Source organism: Gymnoscopelus braueri (genome assembly GCF_963280865.1).
Source record: "Gymnoscopelus braueri genome assembly, chromosome: 3".
Lineage (NCBI taxonomy): Eukaryota > Metazoa > Chordata > Actinopteri > Myctophiformes > Myctophidae > Gymnoscopelus > Gymnoscopelus braueri.
The window spans coordinates 16,486,638-16,514,137 of record NC_137612.1 but is presented as its reverse complement, the minus strand read 5'-3'; the positions used below and the strand labels follow the sequence as shown (position 1 = coordinate 16,514,137).

Here is a 27,500-nt window from a genome sequence, read left to right as displayed (position 1 = left end):
TACCCTCATTAGGCTCTGCTTTCAGCTGAACACACACAGACACACACAGGTTAGACATCATCTACTGTCGGTTCATCCTGTAGTTATACTCCTCATCTCTCTCCCTCCTGTCAAATGAGAATACAGCGTACCTCCTCCCTCCTGCCCTCAGGGTCCTCCAGGTACACGGTCACATGACCCTGTCCTGCACTGAAGGTGTCCACTGTAAACACAGCAGGACGCAGAACACGGTTCCCTACTGGCTCAATACCTGGAAGGACAGACAGACCGACAGATAAGTGAAACAAACAGAGGTCAGAAAGGGAGAAAGACAGAAGATTCTGGTGAATTATTTTCTTTGGATTGTTGAGACAGACAATAAAGATAAGGATATTTATCACACAACTGCCATTTATCTGCCCTGGGCTGATGGGGTGATAATAGGGGTCGGACAGGGTGGTTGATAAGCTTGTGCTGATTGTTGGGCGGTGGTATCTTCTTATGGGGGTAAAGCTATACCTCTTGGGCACTGGTTCTCAACCTGTGGGTCGGGACCCCCAGGGGGTACCCACATGATTTTGGTGTGTCCCCAGATGATCAGCTTAATGTGCAACATTGTTTTCTTGTAGTTTCTTGTTGTAGTTCGGCTATTTTCACAATATTTATCTGTGGAACAGAGTCAAACTAAATGTAATGACAACAATTCCAAGAGCTTGCCAGGGTGGGGGGTCGCCAGTTTAAATAAGATTATTTTGGGGGGTAGTGGCCTGAAAAGTTTGGAAACCCTTGCTCTATGGGTTATACAGCAGTTGACCAATCAGTACAGCTAAAGAGCCACTACATGTTAAACTGGCACAGCGATCTCACCATATGAAACATGGAAGAAACACTAAACACAGCTGCTTATAGTTAGCTAATAGCTACAGTAATAGTCATATTCATGGCTGATGAGACACTAGTGTTTATCCGGGGCAGAAATTAACCAAAAACAGTGGAAAAGGGCTTCTGTGTTTTTAACCAACTCCCTCCACACACTGTTGGACAATCCCTGTGGGGCTATCGTTTGTTTGCCGGTGCAGTTCCTTGTTGACAGTAATGTAAATCTATCAATTCAATGAAAGTGTGTTGATGAAATGCTATTTTCTCATTTCTCATATTTTGTACACTCTCAGAGTTACAGACCCATAAGGGTCCATTTGGTGCCTAATCTATCATTTAGCTGGGGACCCCCTGGAACTCCCTCAAGGGCCCCTGGGGGTCCCCGGACCCCACTTTGAGAACCAATGCCCTACATCACTTCCTGTAACATGTAGTGCTGCTGTTCCACCATGGAAAAACTATTAAGGTGTGCATTTTTGTGCCTCTGTGTGTGCCTGTGCGTGTGTGCGCGTGCACGTGTGCGTGCACGTGTGCGTGCGCTGGACGCATCCTGTGGTGTGTGTGTGTGTGTGTGTGTCAGGTCCTGTAGTTAGTTCAGTCTATTGTTTAAATTCCTGCAACTCATTTCCTAACATTGTTTTTCAGTTAGACCGTTTCCATTGACCAACATCATTTCACACATATTCACATTGTAAACCTGTCCATTATCATCAATGGAGAAAACCTGTCTATGAACATAAATAGAAAACCTGTCCATTAACGTTAATGGAAAACATGTACATTGATATCTATAGTGCTTGGCAACGTGTCGTCACCACGGGGGGGCGTGGCATAGTAGCTGCAGACATACTGGTGGGAGTCAATGTTAACACATTCCACGCCAGAGTTTAATATCATAATGTACTCACTCACCAGTGCCAGCGATTTATTGTTGTTTTTTTGTTTTTTTCACGTCGCCACAGACCTCGCTAAATACCTTAAGATCGTGCGTTAAACTGTTTGTAGACACATAGGGTAGCTGTGTGAGTTGCCCAGAGAAGACCGTTTCAATCGGAGATCGTCCATTTTGAAGTTGTCGCGGTTTATGTTAAACAGCGATCAGCGAGGAGAAAAACAACAACAGAGAAAATGGAGGATTAGGGAAAGATTTAGAGTGGAAGCGGGTGGGAACGAAAATCTCCGGATACGGATATTTCCGTTTCCAGGTGTGCTACAATGAAATGTGTCGTGGCGAGGGAGGCCTACAATGAAATGTGAACCTGCGAGAAAAAAATTAAATAAAATACCACTTCGCATAGATCTACGCGACTGGCACGCTGCGCAATTATTTAGGTTTGCGTAGATCTACGCGATTGGCACGCAATGTGTTAAGTCAACCTGTTTATGCCCCACCAAGATGTCCGCGCTACCAAATGACAATTGTTGACGCCCCCTTCAGGATTTTTTGCTACGGACTATAGACAACCTGTCAATAAACATAATTCGAAAAACTGTCCATTGAGCTGTGTAGCATTAAGGTTCATTGTGGTCTTCGGTGATTGGAAGAAGCTGTAGTTTGTAATAATTGGGGCTGTATAATATGGAGAAAGTATGCAATGTCTCATAAAGTTGTTGGATCCTGCGATAGCAATCTGAGATGAAATAAAACCAAGCTGTCAGATAGATCTGTCACACCGGTGCAACTGCTTCCCAGAACATCTTCGACAAATCAATAACACTGTGTGTGTGTGTGTGTGTGTGTGCACGTTACCTGGTCCGTATGCACGGGCTTTCTTGGGGTTGAGTTTGGGTTTGAGAGGAGCTCCAGGTTTCAGTTTGGCTTTAGGGAACTGTGACAGGTAGGTCATCACAGACTGTTCATCTGCACTGGGGTCTATTATCTCCTCTGGAGCCATCACCTACACACACACACACACACACACACACACACACACACACACACACACACACACACACACACACACACACACACACACACACACACACACACACACACACACACACACACACACACACACACACACACACACACACACACACACACACACACACACGGAGGGATCGATAAATATTAATATAGGCAGACAGCAAGAAAAAAGAAGAAAAGAAGAGAGAAACACATATTGGTTTGATTACAGAATAGCCGGACATATGGACTGATATGTGTGTACTTTATACATGCAGTGCAGCATAGACAGACAGAACATTGCATTTGAACTGGTTAGACTACTTGTCCTCATTCAGCTACTGTAAATGGCTTACTAATTGTGTGTTTTAATCCCATATTTGTACAGGTGTGATTCAGGTGTGATTCAGGTGTATTAAGGGTGTGTGTGTGTGTGTGTGTGTGTGTGTGTGTGTGTGTGTGTGTGTGTGTGTGTGTGTGTGTGTGTGTGTGTGTGTGTGTGTGTGTGTGTGTGTGTGTGTGTGTGTGTGTGTGTGTGTGTGTGTGTGTGTGTGTGTGTGTGTGTGTGTGTGTGTGTGTGTGTGTATGTGTGTGTGTGTGTGTGTGTGTGTGTGTGTGTGTAGCAAACACCTCTTAGACAAACAAATGGTTCAGTTGAGGACACAGAGAACATATGGAAATTGACATCTAGACTGTGCTTAACGAAGAGAAGAGAAGAGAACATTCTAACCTGTGGTATTCCTAGCCAGTCGTCTGCCAGCTGCATGGCTTCACTGGCGTTGTCTGATGGTTTATTGTCCCACGTCTCCCAGTCTGGACAGAGACCTACACACACACACACACACACACGTTAAGGTTTTGTCAAATTAATGTACATCTAAGTTGTAAATGAATAGAGAATACAGCTTCTAGCTCCTAGGATGTTGTATTGGTCTCATATTTTCCTCATAATGGTATGTGTGAGACAGTTCAGACAGAGATTCAAACAGTTATGCAAATCAAAACATTAGCCAACATGGTTTGTATCAATGCAAGACACACACCTCCCCCCCCCACACACACACACACACACTTACCAGGTGCACAGCTGTCCACCAGTGCCCCCAGTGCCCTCCCGTCTCTCCAGTCCTTGCTGAAGTTGGTGATTGGGAGGTCTGGGACTTTGTTTTGGATCCAGCCCAGAAGACGCTGCTTGGGTGTCTTATTCTCTGCCTGAACACAAACATTAACACATCTTCATTAACGTCTTAAAAATGAATTTGAACACCTTAGTATTATTAACACAAACCTCGCATAAAAATATTTCTGTGTGCTCTACGTATGTGCGTGCACTACTCGCACGTGTGTGTGTGTGTGTGTGTGTGTGTGTGTGTGTGTGTGTGTGTGTGTGTGTGTGTGTGTGTGTGTGTGTGTGTGTGTGTGTGTGTGTGTGTGTGTGTGTGTCCATTTACCTCATCCCCCTCGTCCTCCCAGACTGGCATGGAAATAGAGTAGTGTAGAATCAGGGTCCAGATCAGACCTAGGATCAGCTTCAGGTTACCATCCACTATTGCCTTGGAGTCTACAGAGAGGCAGAGAGGTAAGACAGACAGAGAGGTTAGACACAGACAGACAGAGAGGTCAGACAGACAGACAGACAGACAGACAGAGAGGTTAGACACAGACAGACAGAGAGGTCAGACAGACAGACAGACAGACAGAGAGGTCAGACAGACAGACAGACAGACAGACAGACAGACAGACAGACAGACAGACAGTAAGTATGTACAGTAGGCTATCGTGTCTAGATATAAACAAACTCTGGCCCCAGGTGCCCCAGCAGTCTGGCTACTAGTGCAGAGGTTCTCAAACTTTTTTTGGCTCATGTCACCCCTGTAAATAGCTTTTTCATCCACGGCAGCCCTGAATTACATTGTTACTTTATAGCACCTTACATATCATATTACGCTACGTAAATATGTAAATCTTTCCCCCTAAGATACAGCATGTCACAAGGTGAACTTGAGAGATTAGGACAGATTGTAACTAACTTTATAAAACTTAGTTTAACCAATTGAACCCCAGCATCCCTATTCTGGGTGGAACATTCACCAAAAATAGCCGATCTACAAGCTATTTTAAGCACCACAGTAGCCGTCTGTCGGTGTCGGCTCTCAGGTGCATTCAGCAACTGTGTGATACTGTATTAATTTTTTTTAACTAAACAAAAGTCAAGTTTAATTTACAGAACTACAATAGGCTCTATGCCTCTGTGTTGGGGGGGAATTGGGCATACTTTTAATTATTGTATTGTATTGTATTTTAGATGTATTTGTACTATTGTAGAGTTGTATTTGATTATTGTAACGGTATTTTAGATGTATTTGTACTATTGTAGAGTTGTATTTGATTATTGTAACGGTATTTTAGATGTATTTGTAGTATGTTAGAGCTGTCTGTGATTTCTTTCATTATTGGAGCATGTGTTTTAGATGTATTTGAAATGTTTTGCGGGGTACTTTTGCAGAGTGTTTTCAGCAGAGTAGAATACAATGCTGTGAGGTAACGAACCCTGTCTGTCAACTCACTGTACCAGCTGGTACCTAACACAGCACACACACAGATTACATGCATGCGCGCACACACAAAAGTGTGCACGCACACGCACACACCCCCCCCCCACACACACACAAAGGTAACCTTGGCTAATCTTTAACTGTAGCTCACTGAGTGCAGACCGAAGCAGACAAAACATTCCACACATTCTTAATTTCTCTCGTTATTTCATCTCTCTTCCTCCCTACAATAGAAAAAACTCATTGACTTTGTCCTGCTGTCCTACTACGTGTATGTGTGTGTTATGTTTTTGCCTCACAATGACTGCTGTCCATGCCGGCAAGGCATTGTGGGACATGTAGTCTGTAGTCTGTTTGTGGAAATGGAGTTTTCCATCTCTATGTCGCTTTCATTCTTCCTCATGCTCGTCTTACTTTCATCTGATCATCATCATCATCAATCTCTCTCTCACAAGCATACCAAGACTTTGTTGCCACACCTGTACCTTCACCTGAGCAGCTTTGTGTGTGTGCACAGTCACACATGAGCAAGTGTCTGTACAAGAGTGTGTGTGTGTGTGTGTGTGTGTGTGTGTGTGTGTGTGTGTGTGTGTGTGTGTGTGTGTGTGTGTGTGTGTGTTCGCAGAATAAAGGTCATTGAGTGCCTATTGTTACAAGTGGTTCAATGACAGGATGTTTATACAAGTACATGCACACAATGTATTCATTCAGGTATAACGGTACATTTTCCCTGTATTCCTGAGCTTATGCAGTGTGTGTGTGTGTGTGTGTGTGTGTGTGTGTGTGTGTGTGTGTGTGTGTGTGTGTGTGTGTGTGTGTGTGTGTGAATGCGCGCGTGTGTGCGTGTGTGTGCGCGTGTGTGTGCGTGCGTGCGTGTGTGTGTGTGTGTAAAATGTTAGTTAAGGTCAGAGCTAGCGTTAGCCAAAACACCAAGAAGGGGGTTTCAACTCATGATGACCTTGTTCTCTGTAGACATACTGCTCTGTTCACACCCTCTATGTGCGCGTGCGTGCGTACGTGCGTCCTGATCAGCTTAGACTACTGACCTGATACACACACACACTCAACTCCCTTTGGGGGGGGGGGGGTAACAAGGCTTGTTATTCACACAGATAAAGAAGTGGTCTAAGCCTATGTGGACTGGTGGAGAGAACTGCACACTCAGATGATGACAGCATGATGGAGAGAGGAGAAGATAAACTATTGAGAGGAGTGAGAGCCGAGTAAAAACAGACTTCAGCTTTTTAATTACAGCACAAAGAAAGTCCCATCTTGTCATTGGAAAATGTCCCTATTGAGGTGCCCAGGAACCACCGTATTAGATGCCCGAACCACCACAACTGGCTCCTTTGCACCGTATGTGAAGGAGTAGCGGCTCTACGGATGACAGTCACCCTCATGAGGAAACTCATTTTGGCCATTTGTATCTGCGATAATGTTCTTTCGGTCATGACCCACATTTCATGACCATACAAGAGAGTATGACCAGGCAGATCGAGAGCTTTGCTCTGGCTCAGCTCTCTTTTCTTCCCAACAGTGGGGTACAGTGAGCGCTGTACCGCTCCTGCTGCTCTGACTCACTGGCTGATCTCCCACTCCGTCCTCCCCCAACTCATTTTTGGGCAGTGTAGCCCCTATAAGTGGGGTTGGGACACCTCATTAGTACACGTTTGCTGTACTGTGATTGGCTCATTAGTACACCCCTCGCTGTACTGTGATTGGCTGACTCTATTGGCTGACTCTATTCAGCACTGTGATTGGCTAGCGAGACACATGATGACATTAATAACCTATAAATAGGACTATGCACTTCAAAATACCTTTTTTTTTAGCTTCCATCACTGTGATGACCACTGTGATGACCACACCGCCCACTTCACACTGGGTGTGATTTTTTTAATCCGCAAGCTTCCCTGTCAAAAGGGCAAATAGAACCAGACAGGACTTGTGACACGCCCAAGGCCATATACCTCCAATCATGCGCGTCAATCCCGGGGGGGACGGGGGGGTTTCGTCCCCCCCTAGCTTCAGATTGGACCCCCCCAAGTCAGATTGGATCCCCCCAGACCCCCCCCCCCCCCCAAGTAATTTAGAATAATAAATACTTATTTAATAGAATCTGAACCCACTTTTGAAATCATGCACTGCACTCATAAACACGATGTATTTTAAAGGATTTATTTCCCCCCCCCCCCCCCGTGTAAATCCCAAAATGGTTTGGTCCGCAGCACCGCCTTCCTTCACTGCACGGGGAAAAAACACTCGCCCCAAAACACACTCGCCCCTATTTTTTTCGCCGACCGAGGCCGCCGGATATACCCGGGGCGAGTGTGTTTTGGGACGAGCGTTCTTGTATTCTATCCCGACCACGCATCAACATGTGGTTTCACCGGTTTGTTTACAAGTCGAATTTGGCGAAGAAAATAATCAGGAGCTCAACAACATAATGAGAGGATACAAGAGCTATCTGTGCTAGCTGCAAAGTGTGCATATTTAAGCAAGTATTTTAAAACAGTGAATGCTACCGAGGAAAAAGAAACAAAGTGATAGACCCCTGCTGACTCAAACTAACGACCACGGGACTAACGGGAGTTATCATCAAATCCAAAGATTTGTTGTGAATAATTATAGGTAGTTTGACCAAAACCGAAGTGAAGAGGAGGACACGGAGAATGTCGGTCATCAGTGATCAAAGGATTTAGCAGCTGCAATTTTGATAATGTTAGGAGCAATGCAATGGACCTGGACCAGCCCAGGCAACAGTGACACTACGACCAGGTAGGGTCCAGTGTTTCCAAATGGACTGCAGTCTGCACAGAACCCTATCCATTCAGATCCAAAGTAGAAGCGACCAAAAGACCATGTATTATGCAAGTACTGTACATAATGAAGTTGACCAAAGTTTCTCAGCTGCATTATATTTGTTATTAGTGTCTGTCTATCCTGAAACAAACCAACTCCAAGTGCGGCTGCCTGGTGATGAGTAAATTTACTAAGTTAATATAAAGCAAACTTCATGTTCTGAACAAAACTCACAAGCCTCTGTGCCAAACCTTCTATTCGTTATACTTTACAGTAGCTATTGATAATCGTAGATGGTTGATGCTCAATTCCTCTGCTCTGCTCACTATTTGAAACAGCCAGTGGTGGGTAAAATAAAATTTATATTACTCCTACTTGGCAGTTGGCTGTGCCTCGGCCTGTGTTTTGCCTTGAGGTGATCAGGGCTACTCATCCCCAAGTCATTTAGAATAATAAAAAATTAATGTTAAAATAGTATTTTGATATTAAATCAGTAAAATTAGGCAAAATAACATAACCCTAACCTAACCCTAAAACCGAAATAAAGTAACCAAAATCCAAGAAAGAAACCTCCCAAATCCGCCATATAACCAAAATGTTGCGCGCACGCGCGCGATTTCGGCGGCCGCTTCGCGCGCGTGGGACCCCCTCCAGCCTCAAGACAGATTGACGCCCCTGCCTCCAATCACATTAACATTAATATTGTTTCACGTCGTGATGCACCTCAAAAACCAGGAAATGAAGAGAATCTGGATAATCTGTGCAATCTATGCATGTAAAATCCTATTCCTTGCAGCTAATAGTCGTTAGTTACACCAGCATTGTCGTAGTACAGCCATCTTTAATGACAGGAGAAGTGTTTTAAAAGATCGGCTATCGCCAATGATTGATGAGCAAGTTGGGCGGCAATGTGCGCACATGGACAAACATGCATATGGTCAGCAGCACCACATTCAGAGCGGTGATAGACACTAGACAGTCAGGACATGTTGTGGTCAGCACCACATTCAGAGCGGTGACGGACAGTCAGGACATGTTGTGTGGTCAGCAGGGAAAACCAGTGTGTTTCCGAGGTTCCCATCCACACACACAGGTAGACGGGTAGCGAGAGTAACGCCTAATTTATACTTTGTCCTATGATGAATAGCTAATAAAATAAATAATAAAAAGGCAGAGTACCTCAGTCTCTTGTGCTGGTAGGAGCAGATATGAATGTGGGTGATCCTACCAACCTGGTATTCTTAATGAACTGTTGGGTGTGTCTAACCTCACTCCGTCAAATGGAAGAAGCTTGCGACACACATTTTGTTTCACAGCGTACTTGCATCTGAGACTCCGGGCGCAGAATCGATGACAGACGGAGTTTCATTTTTTCAAGCTACTAGGCAGGTGATTGGATGATCCCGCCCCTAGCAGCCGCTGATTGGTTCGTATGCGCAGTGGTTCGGGCAGCTTTACTCTGTGAGCAATCCCAGACCCTCCTTCCTGAAACCAAATGCAAATGAGATTTCCGGAGGGAGGGGGGTTTACCAGGCTAGGGTGTGTCCACATAAAAAGAGCATTTTAACACTTCACCCCGCCACACACACACACACACACACACACACACACACACACACACACACACACACACACACACACACACACACACACACACACACACACACACACACACACACACACACACACACACACACACACACACACACACACACACACACACACGTGTGTATCTGGCCTCTGAGTTACCAATTATATCCATCTGGTTGATTGATTGCCCTGGGCCCAATAGGAGAGGCCCTACAGATCCTAGCCCCTCCCCCTGGGCCCCTCTGGGCGTGCTCTGACAAAGTCCAAGGAGAAAGGAACAGATTCCACACCCATGTGTGTTTAAAAAAAAAGCTAAATAACAACGGGTTGTGACCCCAAAAGGTGGAACGAGTCACTGTTGTTACGTTGTTAGCCTTCTCTTGTGCATTCTCACTCTCCCTCTCTCAAATTATGTTATTCTTCTAGAATATCCTGTCGTACAAGTAGTTTAAAAGGCCACAGGTCAAGGTTCAGATTTCATATAAATATCGACCTCTGTACTTTCGACCTCAGTACTGTCTGTCTGTGTGTGTGTATGTGTATACGTGTGTGTGCATGCGTGTGTGTATTGGATTACGGCAAGTACCTGCTCATTTGTTGACCAGTTACCATGGAGACGGCAACAATAACAAGCAAAACATTGATACTACTGGAGAGGTGGGGGGGGTGAGAGAGAGAGAGAAATTGAAAGTAGTCAGAGTTCACACACAAAGCACCGATACTACTATGAGAATCATGAAGACAGAGCGCGGAGAGAGAGAGCAACAGAAGTGTGTGTGTGTGAGAGAGAGGTAAATCAGGTTAGAAGACAATGGTCTTCTTATCAGAGTGACACACCCTGTTCCACCAACACACTACACAACAGCTACAGTATAACACACTGTAGCATTAGGCCAACCACACACACACACACACACACACACACACACACACACACACACACACACACACACACACACACACACACACACACACACACACACACACACACACACACACACACACACACACACACACACACACACACACACACACACACACACACAATTATTATCAAGTGAAGCCATAGGTGCATTGTGTGGGGGGGGGTGCACACACACGCACATTTAAACCTCAGACTCATCTTGCCTGCAGGTAGGTAGCAGAGCTTTCTCTGTCAGGTACACACACACACACACACACACACACACACACACACAGGTTGCTGTTTGTATAAACAGTTGGAGCCAGAGGGCAGAACTGAACTGCTGACACACACACTGACACATACTTCTCATTTTACAAATGTATCTTTTTCTGAAACACCTTCAAAAACATCTCATGAATGACGGGCGTCCGTGGAATCCCCCACAGTGTGACTCAATTGTCTGTGTTTGCAGGTGGTAAACCGGGCGGGGAGGGAGGAGGACACTCACACGGCACTAGAGACTTCTAAAGGTCGGCCAGGGCATCTGTTCAGTATCGAGCAGAACTGAGGGGGAAAACGTGCCCACACTGTCAGGTGAAATGAAGAGCTGGCGACTCCAGAGGAGAGACATGGTTGTCTATATCCTCCAATATGACCAACTGTTGGGGTTAGCTGTGATATGAACTGGGGGGGGGGGTATGATAACTAAATTCATTAATGTGATGCCTAGCGGTCCAGGCATCACATAAACGTTTTTTTGAAGAACGCGAAATGGCCAAAGATTTAGTCAGGCAAAAATGGCCGGGGCCTAATAGGTGGAGTTGCGCCATGATCCAAGGAATCCGGGGCTAAATATTTCATCTTATGACCTATGGTTCAAGAGTTACAGGCCAAAAATGTGAAGCGTCCGGTTATAGCGCCAACCATGAGGCCGATTTGAAACATTTGCTTGTTCTTTGAACTTCTTTCTTGGCCTACTGGGAATGTGCGTGCAAGTTTCACGCCGATCAGTCCAACAGTGCTGGAGTTTAGCTGTTCACAGCTAACGGACACACGGACAGGATATAGTCTCCAATACATCTCATGAATGGTAAATCTATTAACATGAACTTGGGTGTGGGCCATTGAATGGGTATTCCTTGCCAATAGGTGAGACATTTGTGGGGGAAAATAACCAAAAAGATCATCCTTAACATTTCTACATGGGGCGGCAGTGAATCAGTAGTGGAGTGGTCATCTGGGAATCTTAATTTTCCCGGTTCAGTCCTCGGCTTTGCATGTGTGTGTGTGTGTGTTCAGTGAAGAGAGGAAGTAGCTGAAGGAGTCAACAGGATGCAGATCGGTGCCCTTACACACACACACACACACACACACACACACACACACACACACACACACACACACACACACACACACACACACACACACACACACACACACACACACACACACACACACACACACACACACACACACACACACACACACACACACACACACACACACACAGTATTATTGTCACTGCATGGTGGGTGTGTGTGTGGGTGTGTGTGTCAAGAGCTAATAGAAGGATTCCTAAAGTGTGACATCACCGGCCCATGCACACGCACACACACGCCTACCTTTGACCCCAATATCATCATTCTGCTGAGCTCATTGTACTTCACACAGCCTGGGTCACTCCTGTTAACCCTTTGAGTCCTGAGGCCTGTTTTAAAAATGCCTTCTAAAAGTTTTCAGAAAAACATGAAAAAAAATCCGTTGCTATAGCAACATCTAAAATGACACAGATCGACAGATGCTTTCCCGGTTTTAAAAGGTATAACAACGTATATAGGCTTTCCCGGTCTTAATGGGTTAATGACACTGTGTCATACAGCAGCATTAATAACCATAAGGTCTGTTTAATTAAGTGTCATTATGTTTGAGTCCAGGACCTGTTACTACTTCCATCAGTAATGGCTTAGATTATAATCCATTTGTTACACAAGTTATTTATTACATGAGTTTGAATACTCAGCAGTGCCTTTGGCTTGACTGAGGGAACATACGAGGCTGTGTTGTCCTGACCATGTGTGGTGGTGGTGGGGGGGGGGGGGGGGGGGGGGCGGCAGGGGTGTCCTGTCAGTGGGTGGTGTTGAACCACGTGGACTAGGGTGGAGGGTAGGTGTGGTTGCGGTGGGGCCTCCAAACTGGTAGGTGAGACAGTAGAGGTAGCAGTGGCAAGACTACACAATTTTTGGGGGAATTTCTGTATTCTATGAATACATGCATACAACACACTAAACATATTCCCCCCAAAACACACACACACACACATGCAAGCACACATACACACGCAGATACACATTCAAATTCACATCTGGCATGACGTTTACCACAGAGACATGAAAGTGTAGTACACACACACACACACACACACACACACACTTGGCCTTATATGACCTCACCCTTCTGATTCCCAGGCAATGATGTCATCACACAGCCAACCATGAAGAGAGGACCACTGCAGTGGGGTGTGTGTGTGTGTGTGTGTGTGTGTGTGTGTGTGTGTGTGTGTGTGTGTGTGTGTGTGTGTGTGTGTGAGACTGCTCGCACATGTGTGGGAGGTGCGGAGGAGAAGATAAGAATTGAGGCTGTAGGGGGTAAACCACCATCATTATCAATCACACACACTTGTGTGTTAAATTACATATTTGTGAGGTGATGTGAGTCCATGATGACAGGAAAGATGCAGTGTGTGCGTGCGTGGCGTGGCTTGCAGATGGGGAGGTGAAGAGAGTGAACGGATGAAAGGACAGACTAGAAGACAGACAGACAGACAGCCTAGATAAAGACAGACAAGGAGACAGACAGACTAGGAGAAAGACAGAAACTACAAGACAGACACGGAGACTAATTGGTGCTGAATTCAACCAATTCATAGCCAATCACACGACTCCAGAGATAATGTGTACAGATTTTTATGAATGAAGTTTTATGCAAAATAATTGAGATTTGAAAGATGTGGTGGAAAATCAAGTTAGGTGGAACTGGGCATGGTCTTTTTGGGGAGTTGCGTCATGATCCAAGGAATCGAGGGGATTTTATTTTTTGATTGTACAACCTACGGTTCAAGAGTTATATGCCAAAACGTAAAGCGGTCTGTTATGAGGTGGACTGTGATGAATATTCATGTCTGGTCCATTATAGATACTGTGATGTCACAGCTCCAGCACGAGACATGAGATTACATAACTATTACGTTAAAAGACATAATAGAATGAAATAAAAACATCCACCATTACATATGTCCCTTCCAGGCTTCCACACTCTAAAAACATTTCCATGACAACAGGGGCAACTGAGACAGACGACATAAGAATGACCTTAAACCAACAACGCACTAGAGACACTGTGTGTGTGTGTGTGGTAAGTATATCTGCATGCTGTTCTCTCAAGTTACATCAAACACACAGAACCTCTGTGACTACTACTAGACCTACCACACACACACACACACACACACACACACACACACACACACACACACACACACACACACACACACACACACACACACACACACACACACACACACACACACACACACACACACACACACACACACACACACACACACACACACACACACACACACACACACACACACACACACTCTCTCTAGTCTTCCCCACAGACTGAGTAGAAAGCAGAGAAAAGAAGAGAAGACAAAAGGAGAGAGAGACAGATTAACGCTGAAGTCTGAAATGTGATTCAAAATATTTTCCCTGTAGGGGGTATAGAACACAGCGTTTGAAGTGTGTGTGTGTGTGTGTGTGTGTGTGTGTGTGTGTGTGTGTGTGTGCTCGTGTGCGAACTTAGCATATATTGTAGCTTATACTGTATATCTGTTGCCAGAACAAAACAAACAAAAAACATAGTGAAGTAAATGTATTCACAGACTATGCTTTTTAAAAACAAATAAAACAGACATTAAGGGAAAGGATAAATTTTTCTTTTTTCAACAGTCAATGTGCGTGTGCGACCCAACCACCATCTTCCCGCGAGCCCACTTGTTGTCCCGATCCATAGTTTGAGAACCTCTGCTGTAGTCTATGTCAGTTACAGGCAGAGAGAAATGCACACAAGTCTCCTGTCCCTGGAGGAGGAATAGCGATTCAAAGCTGTAGATCTCACTTCTATAGCTGCCTTTGTTCAAGCTATCTCCCTCTCTTTCTCTCTCACTCTCTCACAATTCTGTGCTTGTGCGTATCTCAGTACCTGTGTGTTGAGTGAGAGAGTGAGTGAGTGAGTGAGTGAGTGAGTGAGTGAGTGAGTGAGTGAGTGAGTGAGTGTGTGTGTGTGTGTGTGTGTGTGTGTGTTTGTTCGTGAATGTGTAACTGTTTGAGTCAGTAGAAATGTTTTAGCGCTTAATTGGCTGACACAAGGTGTCCAGACAGGAGAGAGGAAATCAATTGGTCCTGACAGACAGACAGACAGACAGACAGACGGGGGGTGGGGGGAGAAAGAGAGAGAGAAAGAGAGAGAGGAGACAAGTAGCTCCCAACTCAGCACAGGAAGAATCATCAAAAGATCATCATTTATTATTTAAGAAAGACAATTATTGATTGCAGTCTATCGTTTCATGTTGATTAATTCACTTAAACTATCATTTACTTAACTAATTAGTAAACGATAAACAGATGAAAATGAAAAAGACATGGCGTGGCTTCCATGTGGATCTCTGCCGTCATGGTGATGATGTCATATTGATGACATCACTCTTGCCCAAATATGGAGGGGCGGCAGCCTGCGCACATCGGTTTTGCTGAGCATGCATGGCAACCGATTGTGTTGTGAGTGAAGTCAGACCAGAGCTCTGCTCAGCATACATGAGGTGTGAAGTTACTTTTTAGACCAACTTTCATTCCACTGAGACCACTGAGCGGATAGTGTTGTGAGAGAAAGGGATACAGAAGTTGGGGAAAGAAAGAATACAGGGAGCTAGAGACAAGACACATTTTCCAGCCTCAACAGAACCTACAACTCCGTCCCCATCTCATGTATAGCAGCCGCTCCTGGTCCCAATCTCCCCAGATTAAGGTCTCGTGTTCTGAGCGCACCTTCACGTCTCATCCGAGCCTTGACGACCTCAACTGCCAAATGCAGGGGAATGGACAAATCTGCTCAGAAGAGGCCTGTCAGCAAATAGTCAGCTCTGTCACCAGCCAGAAACAAGGAGACACAGACCCACAAAAATCTCAAAGTCTTCAACAGTTTACCAAGGTTTTAACTCCTGCAGAAGATGTCAAGACACATGAGATGATTTTCACGGGAAAGAAAACTCACATCTGTAAACAGTGTGGCAAAGGTTTCAGTACGCCAAGTCACCTGAAGAGACACCAGCGTATCCACACTGGAGGAAAACCTTTCAACTGTAAACGGTGTGGCAAGAGATTCAATAGGTTAGATGGTCTTAAGACACACCAGCTTATCCACACTGGAGAAAAACCTTTCTACTGTAAGCTTTGTGCCAAGACTTTCAGTAGGTTAACTAGTTTTAAGGCAAACCTGCGTGTCCACACTGGAGAAAAACCTTTCCACTGCAAACAGTGTGACAAGAGTTTCAGTCTGTTAGGTAGTCTGAAGAGACGCATACGCGTATCCACACTGGAGAGAAACCTTTCTACTGTAAACGGTGTGACAAGAGTTTCAGTAGGTTATATAATCTTAAAACACACCAGCGTATCCACACTGATATGCTGGTGTAGCCTTGCGTAGCCAGACTATATCACTGCGTGGATATGAGTCTGGAGCTTCTATGAGGATGTTCTATGAGGACGATCCCGCCCCCTTTCCAAGGGGGCGGGATCAAAACAATGTCTCTCGACACAATTGGTTAGACCTACAACCAACTACCAATTACAGTCTCCCATATTTGAATACTGGGCCCTGATTGGTCACCCCAGACTTCGGGAGCAGGAAATGGATTCACAACGGAGCGGTGCCAATGCTGGTGCACACAAGCAACTGTGATGATATATAATATAAAAATAGAAAGAGTACAGTATATGAAAATACATTTCTTGGTGTGATACTAGACCACAAAATCAGCTGGAAACCCCATATTTCACATGTGTAAGAGCTAAGCTGGCAAGAAGCGTTTCTATACTGGGAAAAACAAGACTCATTCTATCTAGATCAAAGGGCATTGTACACTCTGTATTGTTTACAGGTTTTGTTTTTAACACACTCTGCGTCGATGTTAACTTGTAGTTTTTATTTATTTATACTTTTACTGTACTTTTTACCTTGTACTTTGTCTTTCTTTCTGTGGTATCTTGTTTTATTGCTACATGTCAGGGATTATGGATGAAAATTCTAAATATTTAAACTGCATTCTTAACTGTACAATACAATACTTAACAAATGCAATGAAATTAAGAAGAAAAAAAAACAGCACGGTATATACTGGTGTATATTTACATACTCAAAGGCTGTAGAATATTGTGAACGCGAGTTTGTACATGTCAGGAAATTAAAAGAGCAGGCGTTTATCTACCCACTGACTAATAGAAAGACTGCTTACACAGAGACACAGTAGCATGGCAACCATGTAACCTGTGTGTGTGTGTGTGTGTGTGTGTGTGTGTGTGTGTGTGTGTGTGTGTGTGTGTGTGTGTGTGTGTGTGTGCACGAGCGGGCCGCGCACAAGCGGGCCGCGCACACACAATTCCATATTTTTGCAGACTTTCTTCGCAACTTTGTCAACTTTAAGGGTACAATTTAGAATTTATGGAAACCATAAGGGAATATATTGACCTAAACTTGAGTATGCTCCCAAAAGGGAAAATTGCAAAAATTTAATTTCCTTCCACTTCCATTTTAAATTATTCTGATTACATCATTAACATTATACATCATCAGATTATGTTTCATAACAAGCCAGGACAAAAACACACAAACAGGGAGATGAGCAAAGCATTAGCAGAAATCCAGCAAGTGCACAGCCCAGTCTTCCACTCAACGAGAAAGCAGACATGTGCATGCACACACAAACACCATATACCATGTATGGACAAGCGAACACACCCACAAAGACAAACACACACACACACACACACACACACACACAGGGCGTACAGCCCAAACCCCAGGTGTGTTCATTCAGTACAACTCACACCCACCCAGCAGGTTTCACAATGTGACAACAATACAATCACAGTCAACAGTTACAACATCCTCAGCCGTCGCAATCGCGTTGCTAGCTTGTAGATCTGCTATTTTCAAAACATCTTGATTTTTTTAAACATACAAATCTTATATGGGGGTCCCTGGCACAAACTATTTTCAGATGGGCGTCCGTGGCCAAATACATATACATTTTCTGGGTCCTTGACATGAAAAAAGTGTGAGAGCCCCTGCTCTATGCTATGGGGGCATGATGATCCAGAGGACGCGTATAAAGCATGGATGGCCCCCACCCACCCGCCGTCCGTCTTCCCCCCTGAAATTTGCGGAAGCATAAACGGGGCTTAAGGAGTACAAGGGTCAGTCAGCAGTGCACCATGGAGACCAGACTGACAACACAGACCACACCTTAAGAGCATGGGGTGCCTGGGGGCTCAGCCAGTAAACAGACCTATCGTTGCTGTCGGACGGAAACCTTGCATTACCAAAACAGTAACTTTTCATGAAAAGGAAAAAATATCCAAGGCATCCAATGTAGTTATTTAGTCAGAATCTCTTGTTAATACTTTTCATTGGTTAAACATCTTCTTATATTGAAATTGGCTTAAGGGAGGACTGGCCGGCGGACCATGTCGTCACACTCATGTCACTATGACTCAGCCATAACCATATAAGGAGTTCCAAATGCAGCTACGCCCAAATATGGAGTGTGTTGTCTAACCTTGAATGTGTCTACGTCATGGCATCAGGTGCAAACAAATCAGTCAGCTCCATATATGGTTGCCATATACAAAAGGGGGCATGCCCATATGACATCAGCTATCTCCATATATGGGCATAAAAGGGGCAAGGACTGACAGATATGAGATCTCCATATATGGGCATATTGGTTGGCGGTGCGACGTAGGTGTGAGACCCGCGTAGCGGCCCGAACCCCTAGTTTACAAAAGTTATAGACAACTCACTTTGAACATGACATCGCCCCATTTTGGGCACGTCGCATCGCGACATGTTGTGAGCTTGTAGACCTTATTTTTGCTACTTTTGCGCGACACTGTCATATGACAAAGCATAAAATAGGGCATTCATGAATAAAACATGAAAGTATTAATATGGAGAGGCAAGGTTTCTGCCGGACAGCGACGAAATGCACCACATGAGAGTGAGGACCCAGGTTGTACAGTCAGGAAGTCCCATTCTAATCTTTTCCAATGTAACACTGCATGCGTCTAATGATAGTGCAGATGACACGCATCATTGGTTGTCAATGGGATGGTGATAGTTTGGTCTGCATAAGTGGGCGTTGTCCCCATTGATGTATGGGCCGGGGTTTCCCTCATGTACCCCAGTTTTCCAGACTGGTGGAGCCATTGTCACCTCACAACCTGAGGAATGCAACCTAATTACAGATACTGGAATACAGATACGGAATTTCCCGTCTAGATGACTGGAAGACAAAAAGAAAATGTATTGTGGTTTGGTTAGGATGACCATATTTTCAAGAACCCAAAGACCCATAATCACTTAAATTTGATTTGAAAATAGCAAAAATAGCCGATCTACAAGTTCTGCTATTTTTAGATTTTTGATTGATTGATTGTTTCCATTGTGGTCCTGACAATTTGGTAATAAATGTTGAAAATGGGACATTTTAGTGTTTTAAAAGAGATATTGTCATATTGTCAGGACTCGGGACGCTCAGCTTGAAAACGAGACAATCCCCGGCCAAATCGGGACGGCTCTGATCTGATCACCGTAGGTTTGATGTGCTGTGATTTGTGTGCTGTTTGGTTCATGGTAGTTTGGTGTGTTGTTGTCATTTGGTGTGTTGTGGTTCGGTGTGTTGTTGTGGTTTTCTATGTTGTTTGGTTGGTTGTTGAAGTATGGTATGTTGCTGTGTGGTGGAGGTAGCGCAGAACGTTGGCAGGGTTCAGCAGACCTCCTCCTTTGTGAAACAGACAAAGAGCAGGGGCCCGGGCAAAGGAGCCTGCATGACATTTAACAATTAATCAACCCAACAACTTCTTAATATATATATATATATACACACACACACACACACACACACACACACACACACACACACACACACACAGAGAAAAAGAGATAACCGTTATCGAACAGACGGGCTGCCTGCTATAGGCACACACATACGCCTGCTATGCTCTTTCTTAGGTTTCTTGCTTCTCTCTCTCCCTCCCTCTCTCGTTCTCCATCATGCAGTTGTGATATGTGACAAATCAACACTATCTGGACAGAAACACAACCTCTCCTCTGTTCTCTCTCTCACCCTGTTCTCGCCTCTGAATGACAGACTGGCTGACTATCTGGCAGACTGATGACTGGCAGACTGCCTGCTGGGCTGACTGACAAACTGGTTGTTGACCAACTATGTATCTATGTCAACTAGTGTAATGAATGTTAAACTCATTCAACAATATTGAACGTGAAGTTGTGAACCTAATCTGAACCTGATTCTGTGAGTATTTCTGTGTGTGTGTGTGTGTGTGCCTATGTCATTTCCTGTTTGCTGTGGAAAACCAAATGTACAGAGTCCTGACATCACTGAGTGTGTTCCACTCCCAGCCACACCCACTCCCAGTCCCAGCCCCGCCCACATCAAACTGCCCACAAAATCTATTCATAGGGGTGCACACACACACACACACACACACACACACACACACACACACACACACACACACACACACACACACACACACACACACACACACACACACACACACACACACACACACACACACACACACACACCTTATTTGATGGACACAAACCCAATCCACACACACAGCTTATTTGATGGACACAAACCCAATCCACGTTACAGAACTAGGAAACACACATTCTCTGTTTTAATAACGCAGAATGAGACACAGAACTCATCGATGTTTGTAATCAGTTTCCCTCCTATGACTTAAAGTTTCCAGGTTTCGTATGACTCCAGGGTTTCCCAAGAATCTGCTACCTCTGTCCCAACAGCGCAAGAAACCAAAATCAACACAGCTCCATCCGTAGAACACAGTAAGACCTTTAGGTCTTACATGTGGGCCGGGACCCCACATGATTTGTGGGGGGGGGGGGTCCCCAGATGACAGTGAAGTGACAATGTAAGGACTTTTAAGACCTTTGTAATACCTGATTGATTGATTGAATACTTTGTTTAGAAAGACATGGTAAAAGTACATGGAAGTACCTCAAAAGAAAGAAAGAAAGAAAATAAATAAGACCATTACTGCATCAAAAGTAGTCAACAAACTATACTATAAAAACTGGTAAACATTGCCCAAATTGTCAAATAATATAAGAGAGGCAAAAAAAATGGAAATAATAATGTCACAATATTTATCTGTGGAACCGAGTCAAACTAAATGCAATGCCTCAACTCCGACAATTCCAAGTTTGTCAAGGTGGGGGGGGGGCAGTTTAAATATGATTCTTTTGAGGGGGTCACGGCCTGAAAAGGTTGAGAACCAGTGCTTTAAGGCCACTGAAATGGCCAGGAGGTTGCAGTCTGCAGATGGGACTCTTTTGCCCCAAAGTCACCTCAGGCAACCACTTCCTTTCAGGCTGGTGCAATTCCAGACTCCTAAGGGTTGCCAGACCCCCCACAACCATCACACTAAACCTTGCGTAACCATCTCTAACGGAAACCTAAATATAAGCACTTGATTGGTGGAGCTTGGTGGGAGCAGTACACAGACAGGGAATAAGTGCTGCCTGAGAGGCTCAAATCAGGGCATGAAAGTCCCTAAGCCTTATTCAAAAATGTTTGAAATTGTTTGAATATTTTTGAAGCATTTCACCTATAATGACACGCCCAAAATAGGGATGGCATGCAGGTTGAACGTGGTTAATAGAGAAGGCTGGTCTCCTCGGACCACTTGAAGGTAATAATTGTATAATCAGACATTAGTGGGTGGAATTTGTATAACAATTTGTATAACATCAAATTAAAAAGAAAGTATAGTAAAGCTGTACTGCAAAATCAGAGCATTTCCATGTGAATTACTGGACAATATTTCATGTATTTACATGTAAATATTGACATGTATTATGACTCTGTTTAGACAGGACAGAGTACACACACACACACACACACACACACACACACACGATGTTTCCAGAACATCCTCTTCCTATCCTCTCCTCTTTGATCCAAAACAACAGGAGGGAAGGATGGGTTCTGGACTAGCCCCTCCCACTGAACCGGTCAGACACTTCCTGCGTAGTCAACAGGAATGATGGGATCATGAGTCATGTGTGGGTGTGTGTGCGTGCGTACGCGTGCGTGTGCGTGTGCGTGTGCGTGTGCGTGTGCGTGCGTGTGTGTGTGCGTGCGGGGGGGGTGAGCCCTCCACTCATTCTGGATAGGAGAGGGAAAGGGTCACAATGGGTTTGGGAAGTTGTCCCTTACGAAGGTTCAATCCCCAACAACTAAAGTGTGAGAAAACTAATCAGAATGGTCCTCATTCACCAAACTTTTCTCACATTTCTACTACAGTGTGTAGTTGTTCCTAAGAACAATATCGGATTCATGAAACGTGTGCAACAGCCTTGATTTGTGCGTACCACAGGTGTATCAAATGATGAATGCCAGTCAGTCCAGTTCATAAATTGGATTCTTAAACCATTTAGCCTATACATTGTTATACCTTTCAATCCGGGAAAGCGTCTGTGTCATTTTAGATGTTGCTATGTATATATATATATATATATATATAATATTTTTTTGTATAGTTTTTATTTAGAGGGCGTTTTGGGGTTAACTTAATTTTATATATTATCATTATTATTTAAGAAGGAAATATATGATATAAGAAGCTGAAATGCAAGACACTGGAACACCGCTCTCCTACATGGATCAGAGCTTTATTTGATAACTGAAGGGAAATGCGTCCTTGGCATTTAACCATTTTAACTTTTCTATGTACTGTTCTGTATTGGGACTGGACTGTTGACTGATGTTATCCAGGCTGCATCTTCATCAGATGGTAAGACTATGAATTGTATTTGCATGGCATTCATGTGGTCAAGAAGTTGGATAATTGAGATTAGATTTCATAATGTAACCGCGTAACAGCGATAACAGGCATAGGTGGTATCTTCCGCTACATGTCCTCAGAATCAGAATCAACTTTATTGTCACATAACAGGTTTACAGGTGTAAAACAGTGGGTGAAATTTGTTTTGTGCAAACTCCATCGTTTTGTTATTTCCATAAAAGGGAAAGGGAAGAAGGAGAAGAGGGGGGGGGGGGGGGTGTCCTCTAAAATTAAAGAGATAATTGCGTGTTTCCAAAGGCATGTCTCTGAGCTAACATGAGTTTTCTACAAATTCAGCTGTTCCTTGAATGATGAATCAGACTATGCTCGTAGAAACAAGTTTTGTGAATGAGTCCCAATGAGTCCTTCAGCAAGGTATGCATTGCAAGTCTCTAAGGATAAGGGTGTAGAGTAGACACTGCGAAATCCACTAACACAAAGTCAATACAGCCACATTTAACTACAATTATAACAAATGATCTAAAATGTAGACTGTCACTTCATCTGCTTTGTCTGCTTCTTGAGTCCAGAGACTCCCAGAAAACTGCAGACATGCTACAACTCTGTTCTTTTACAGATGAAGCCTTTTCTGTTTGCCGCTGCCTTTTACTAGACAAGCCAAGATTTGTGATTCATTTATTGTGAAGTAATATTATTCTTATTTTTTTATCTTTTAACTTATTCTACTTTAAGTGTATTCAAATGTCCTTTCATAATGTTTTGCTCAGTGTACAACACTAAATGTTTTGTGTGAAGCAGTTCACTCTGAATTGCCTTGTGTTTGAGATGTGATATACAAATAAACTAGCCTTGCCTTAACAACCTGTCATAAATCAAACATCTTCTCTTAGCTTGAAGGAAGAATAATACTAATCTAATTAAAAAAGAAATTCCATACCATTGGCAGGAAGACAAGATTCCTGACTTTGATACTCATACGCCCGCGCACGGCACGCACACGCACACACACACACACACACACACACACCTGCGGTTGCCCACCAGCCAAAGTTGAAACATCTGAGAGGTGATGTCACTCCATGCATGCCTGTTACCAAAGCTACATTTTATGTCTATGAGCTTTGAGCGTGCGTGCTGCCGTGCACACACAAGGGGAGGGGGGATCTGGGCTGACATGTCTGAGGTGTGTGTTTTATCATAGAGCTGTCTATAAGTAAAGTTGATTAAGTGCAGTCTACATTCATATTCATATTCATACACACACACACACACACACACACACACACACACACACACACACACACACACACACACACACACACACACACACACACACACACACACACACACACACACACACACACACACACACACACACACACACACACACACACACACACACACCATTTAGAAGATAACCAATAGGATATGAAAAACATAGCCTATATCCTATGACCACCATATACCCCAGGTTGTGTGGGTTTGTATCCACACAGCAGATAGTTAAACGTTAACTTCTGGAACTCAAAGAAACCAGGGACAGAAACGGTTACGGGCCGCTATAATATAATAGCCTACATAAACCTGCTGACAAGGACGGTAGGCATTCTGACATAGGCTAGCCCTAGCAAATTCATTCATAATATGAGCAAAGTTCACCATAGTTTGTGTGTCCAGGCTGATTATGACAAATCGACAGGTGAAAGTAGGCTAATCAAACACTTGTGTATTCAACACCACACCACTGGTATAAAGTATGCGTACGCCGGAACTAAGACGCATTTAAAAAGCTTTAAAAGACTTATAAAGTTCCCTTGTTAATGTTCAACAAAGCATGTTCCAGGTGCCTTGGGGCGAGGTGACTGACTGGAACCATTGTTCACTTTCTCTCACATTCAAACAGTGACTCAGACAGGACAATAATGTTCGTCCCATTTAAAAAAAACTTTTACACATTTGTTTCAATGTAATTTGTTCACTTTAAAGGACGCGTTTGAAAAGTTCAAACTATAATTCAAACCCCCATATCAGTGAACTGCAGCTCTCAACTCTCTCTGTATCCTAGAACGGATACAGGATAGGTGGGCACTAGGGACATCTGGGCACCTCGGCTATTTTGTCCAAAATGTAAAAAAAATAATAATACTTGAAAAATGGTCTTAAGTAATGTAAGGTATACATGATGTGAACATGCATGGTACATCATTATCAGACTTAATTGTATCCTTCAACTTCTTGTTTATGCCCCAAAATGACTATATATATTGAGGTTTTATAGCAATTTGTAGCTATTGTAGAAATGTTAGACCTTATTTGTCGAATGTCTAAGTAATAATCATGTTCTAAACATATATACTTTATTTTAAACCATTTTCCAAATATATATTTTTTTTTTTACATTTTTGGAAAAAATAGCCAATTTAACACATAGGTGCCCACTCTTCCTGGGTGCCCACCTATCCTGTTACCCCTCAAACAAGCAGCCCTCTGGGGACACTGACAGCACTAACAATTACATGACACTCATTTGTTGGGGGGGGGGGGGGTTTCCCCTCATCATAACATAATGAGGCCTATACTTCACAGTATGACCGTGTCACATTTTTTTTTGTTGCCTCTTTCTTATATTATTTGACAACTTAGCCTTAACTTATGTTTGACCAGTTTTTATAGTATAGTTTGCTGATTACCTTTTGATGCAGCAATGGTCTTTTTCTTTGCTTTCTTCTTCTTCTTTTGGTATCAAAAAGGTAAGTCCTTAAATTGACACTTCACTGTCATTTGGGGACCCCCCCCAAACAAAATCATGTGGTGATCCCCCTGGGGGGTCCCGACCCACAGCTTGAGAACCATTGACCCCACACCCACCCACTCACTGACTCACCTATGGACACCAGCTTGATGTTCTCCCTGTCCAGGAACTCCAGGGCCACGGACACGTTCTCCAGCCTCATCTGCCTGAAGGTGGGCCTGGCGTGGTACTTCCTGACCATGCTCTTCTGGCTCAGGACCTCCAGCAGGGCGATGAGCCGCAGCCCGTCGTTCAGGTCCGCCTCGAGGTCCGCGATGCGCTTGTTGACGCACTTGAGGTGCTCGTTGCACCAGCGGGTGAACGTGTTCTGTTGGATCTTCTTCCATGGCGCGTCGTCCGCCAGGTCCTTCTCAGTGGCAGGCATGATGGTGTCACTGGTGGTGTGGTGTGTGTTTGTAGTTGAATGGTCAAAGTGATAGGAAACCAACGTAAAGGGAGTGAGAGAGAGAGAGAGAGAGAGAGAGAGAGTGTGTGTGTGTGTGTGAGAGTCGCTGCCTGTCTGGTTGTGAATGCACTCTCTCTCTCTCTTTACTCCCGGTTTGGACAACTTGGAGAAGGGGAGGAGAAGTTTTGCGCGCCTGCGCGGTAGTCACTTTTCTTTCACCGTTCTCTTCTCTCTCTCATTTGTGCAACTCTCTCTTTTCCCACTCTCTCTCTCTCCCCCCCCCCACATTCTCTCTCTCTCCCCCCATTCTCTCTCTCTCTCTCTCTCCCCTCAATTTGCAGTGGTTCTCAACCTGTGGGTCAGGACCCCCAGGGGGGTCCCCATATGATTTGTTTTGGGGCTCCCCACACAGAGGACAGTTAAGTGACAATGTAAGGACTTTTAAGACCTTTGTATTAATAGGCTACTTGGGGGGAAAAAACTAAAAAACAATCAACAAACTATAGCCTAGTATAAAAACTGGTCAAACATTGGTCAAATTGTCAATGTCAAATAACGTTATCTTTGGAACCGAGTCAAACTAAATGTAATGCCTCAACTCCTACAATTCCACGTGCTTATGTCAGGGTGGGGGGTCCCCAGTTCAAATATGATTTGAAGAGGTCGAGAACCATTGCTGTATTGCCCTAACCCCTCTCTCTCTCCACCCTTCCTGTGTTACCTCTGCTCTGTCTTTCTGTCAGTTCATTTGTGGTATTGTGTGTGCTGCTGCGTGCGCGCGTGTGTGAGTGGGGACAGGGGACACTTTGAGGTGTTTTTTGCACCTGCGTGGTGGCCTAATTATGACGTCACCTATCTCTGCACTACCTACCCCAACATGGTCATGTTCACCAGTCTCAAGAGAAGCTAATAAGCTACTGTTCCACACTGGTCAGCATGCATACATATACATACATACACACATACATACACACATACATACACACATACATACATACATGCATACATACATACATACATACATACATACATACATACATACATACATACATACACGTACATACATACATACATACATACATACATACATACATACATACATACATACATACATACATACATACATACATACATACATACATACATGCATACATACATACATGCAGACAGACAGACAGACAGACAGACAGACAGACAGACAGACAGACAGAACAAAGGTGTGTTTTCATGTTGATTTGAAGGTTTTCATGGTACATAGACAAGAGAGACAAAAGGGCAGGCAGTGACATAAATGAACTGAAATCCAACTGAAAGTTACACTGGACAGTGCTCCATGTCACTGTGTACAGGACCATTGTACAGTGTAACCCTCCCTCCCTGAGAGTGATAAGAAACAGACAGACAGACAGACAAAGTGACGAAAGGAACACTCATCTGTCAGAGTGCCAGCTTTGCATGTTTAGACAGACCATCTCATAAAGATGACAT

At 44.0% G+C, this 27,500-nt stretch overlaps 1 protein-coding gene across 2 annotated transcripts in view; it reads right to left on the bottom strand.

Moving 5' to 3' along the window:
* flnba (filamin B a) overlaps positions 1 to 26,132 on the bottom strand; it is a 75,622-nt gene extending 49,490 nt beyond the window's left edge. For both annotated transcript variants that reach the window (XM_080422219.1, XM_080422220.1), the window contains exons 1-7: positions 25,700 to 26,132; positions 4,216 to 4,325; positions 3,841 to 3,976; positions 3,495 to 3,589; positions 2,609 to 2,756; positions 132 to 250; positions 1 to 25 (exon numbers count right to left, since the gene is read on the bottom strand). The exon at positions 1 to 25 is cut by the window's left edge and continues 50 nt beyond it. In XM_080422219.1, coding sequence (XP_080278345.1) covers positions 1 to 25; positions 132 to 250; positions 2,609 to 2,756; positions 3,495 to 3,589; positions 3,841 to 3,976; positions 4,216 to 4,325; positions 25,700 to 25,991 — 925 coding nt within the window. In that variant the 5' untranslated portion in view covers positions 25,992 to 26,132. The remainder of the gene's footprint in view (positions 26 to 131; positions 251 to 2,608; positions 2,757 to 3,494; positions 3,590 to 3,840; positions 3,977 to 4,215; positions 4,326 to 25,699) is intronic.
* Positions 26,133 to 27,500: the final 1,368 nt, after the last annotated feature.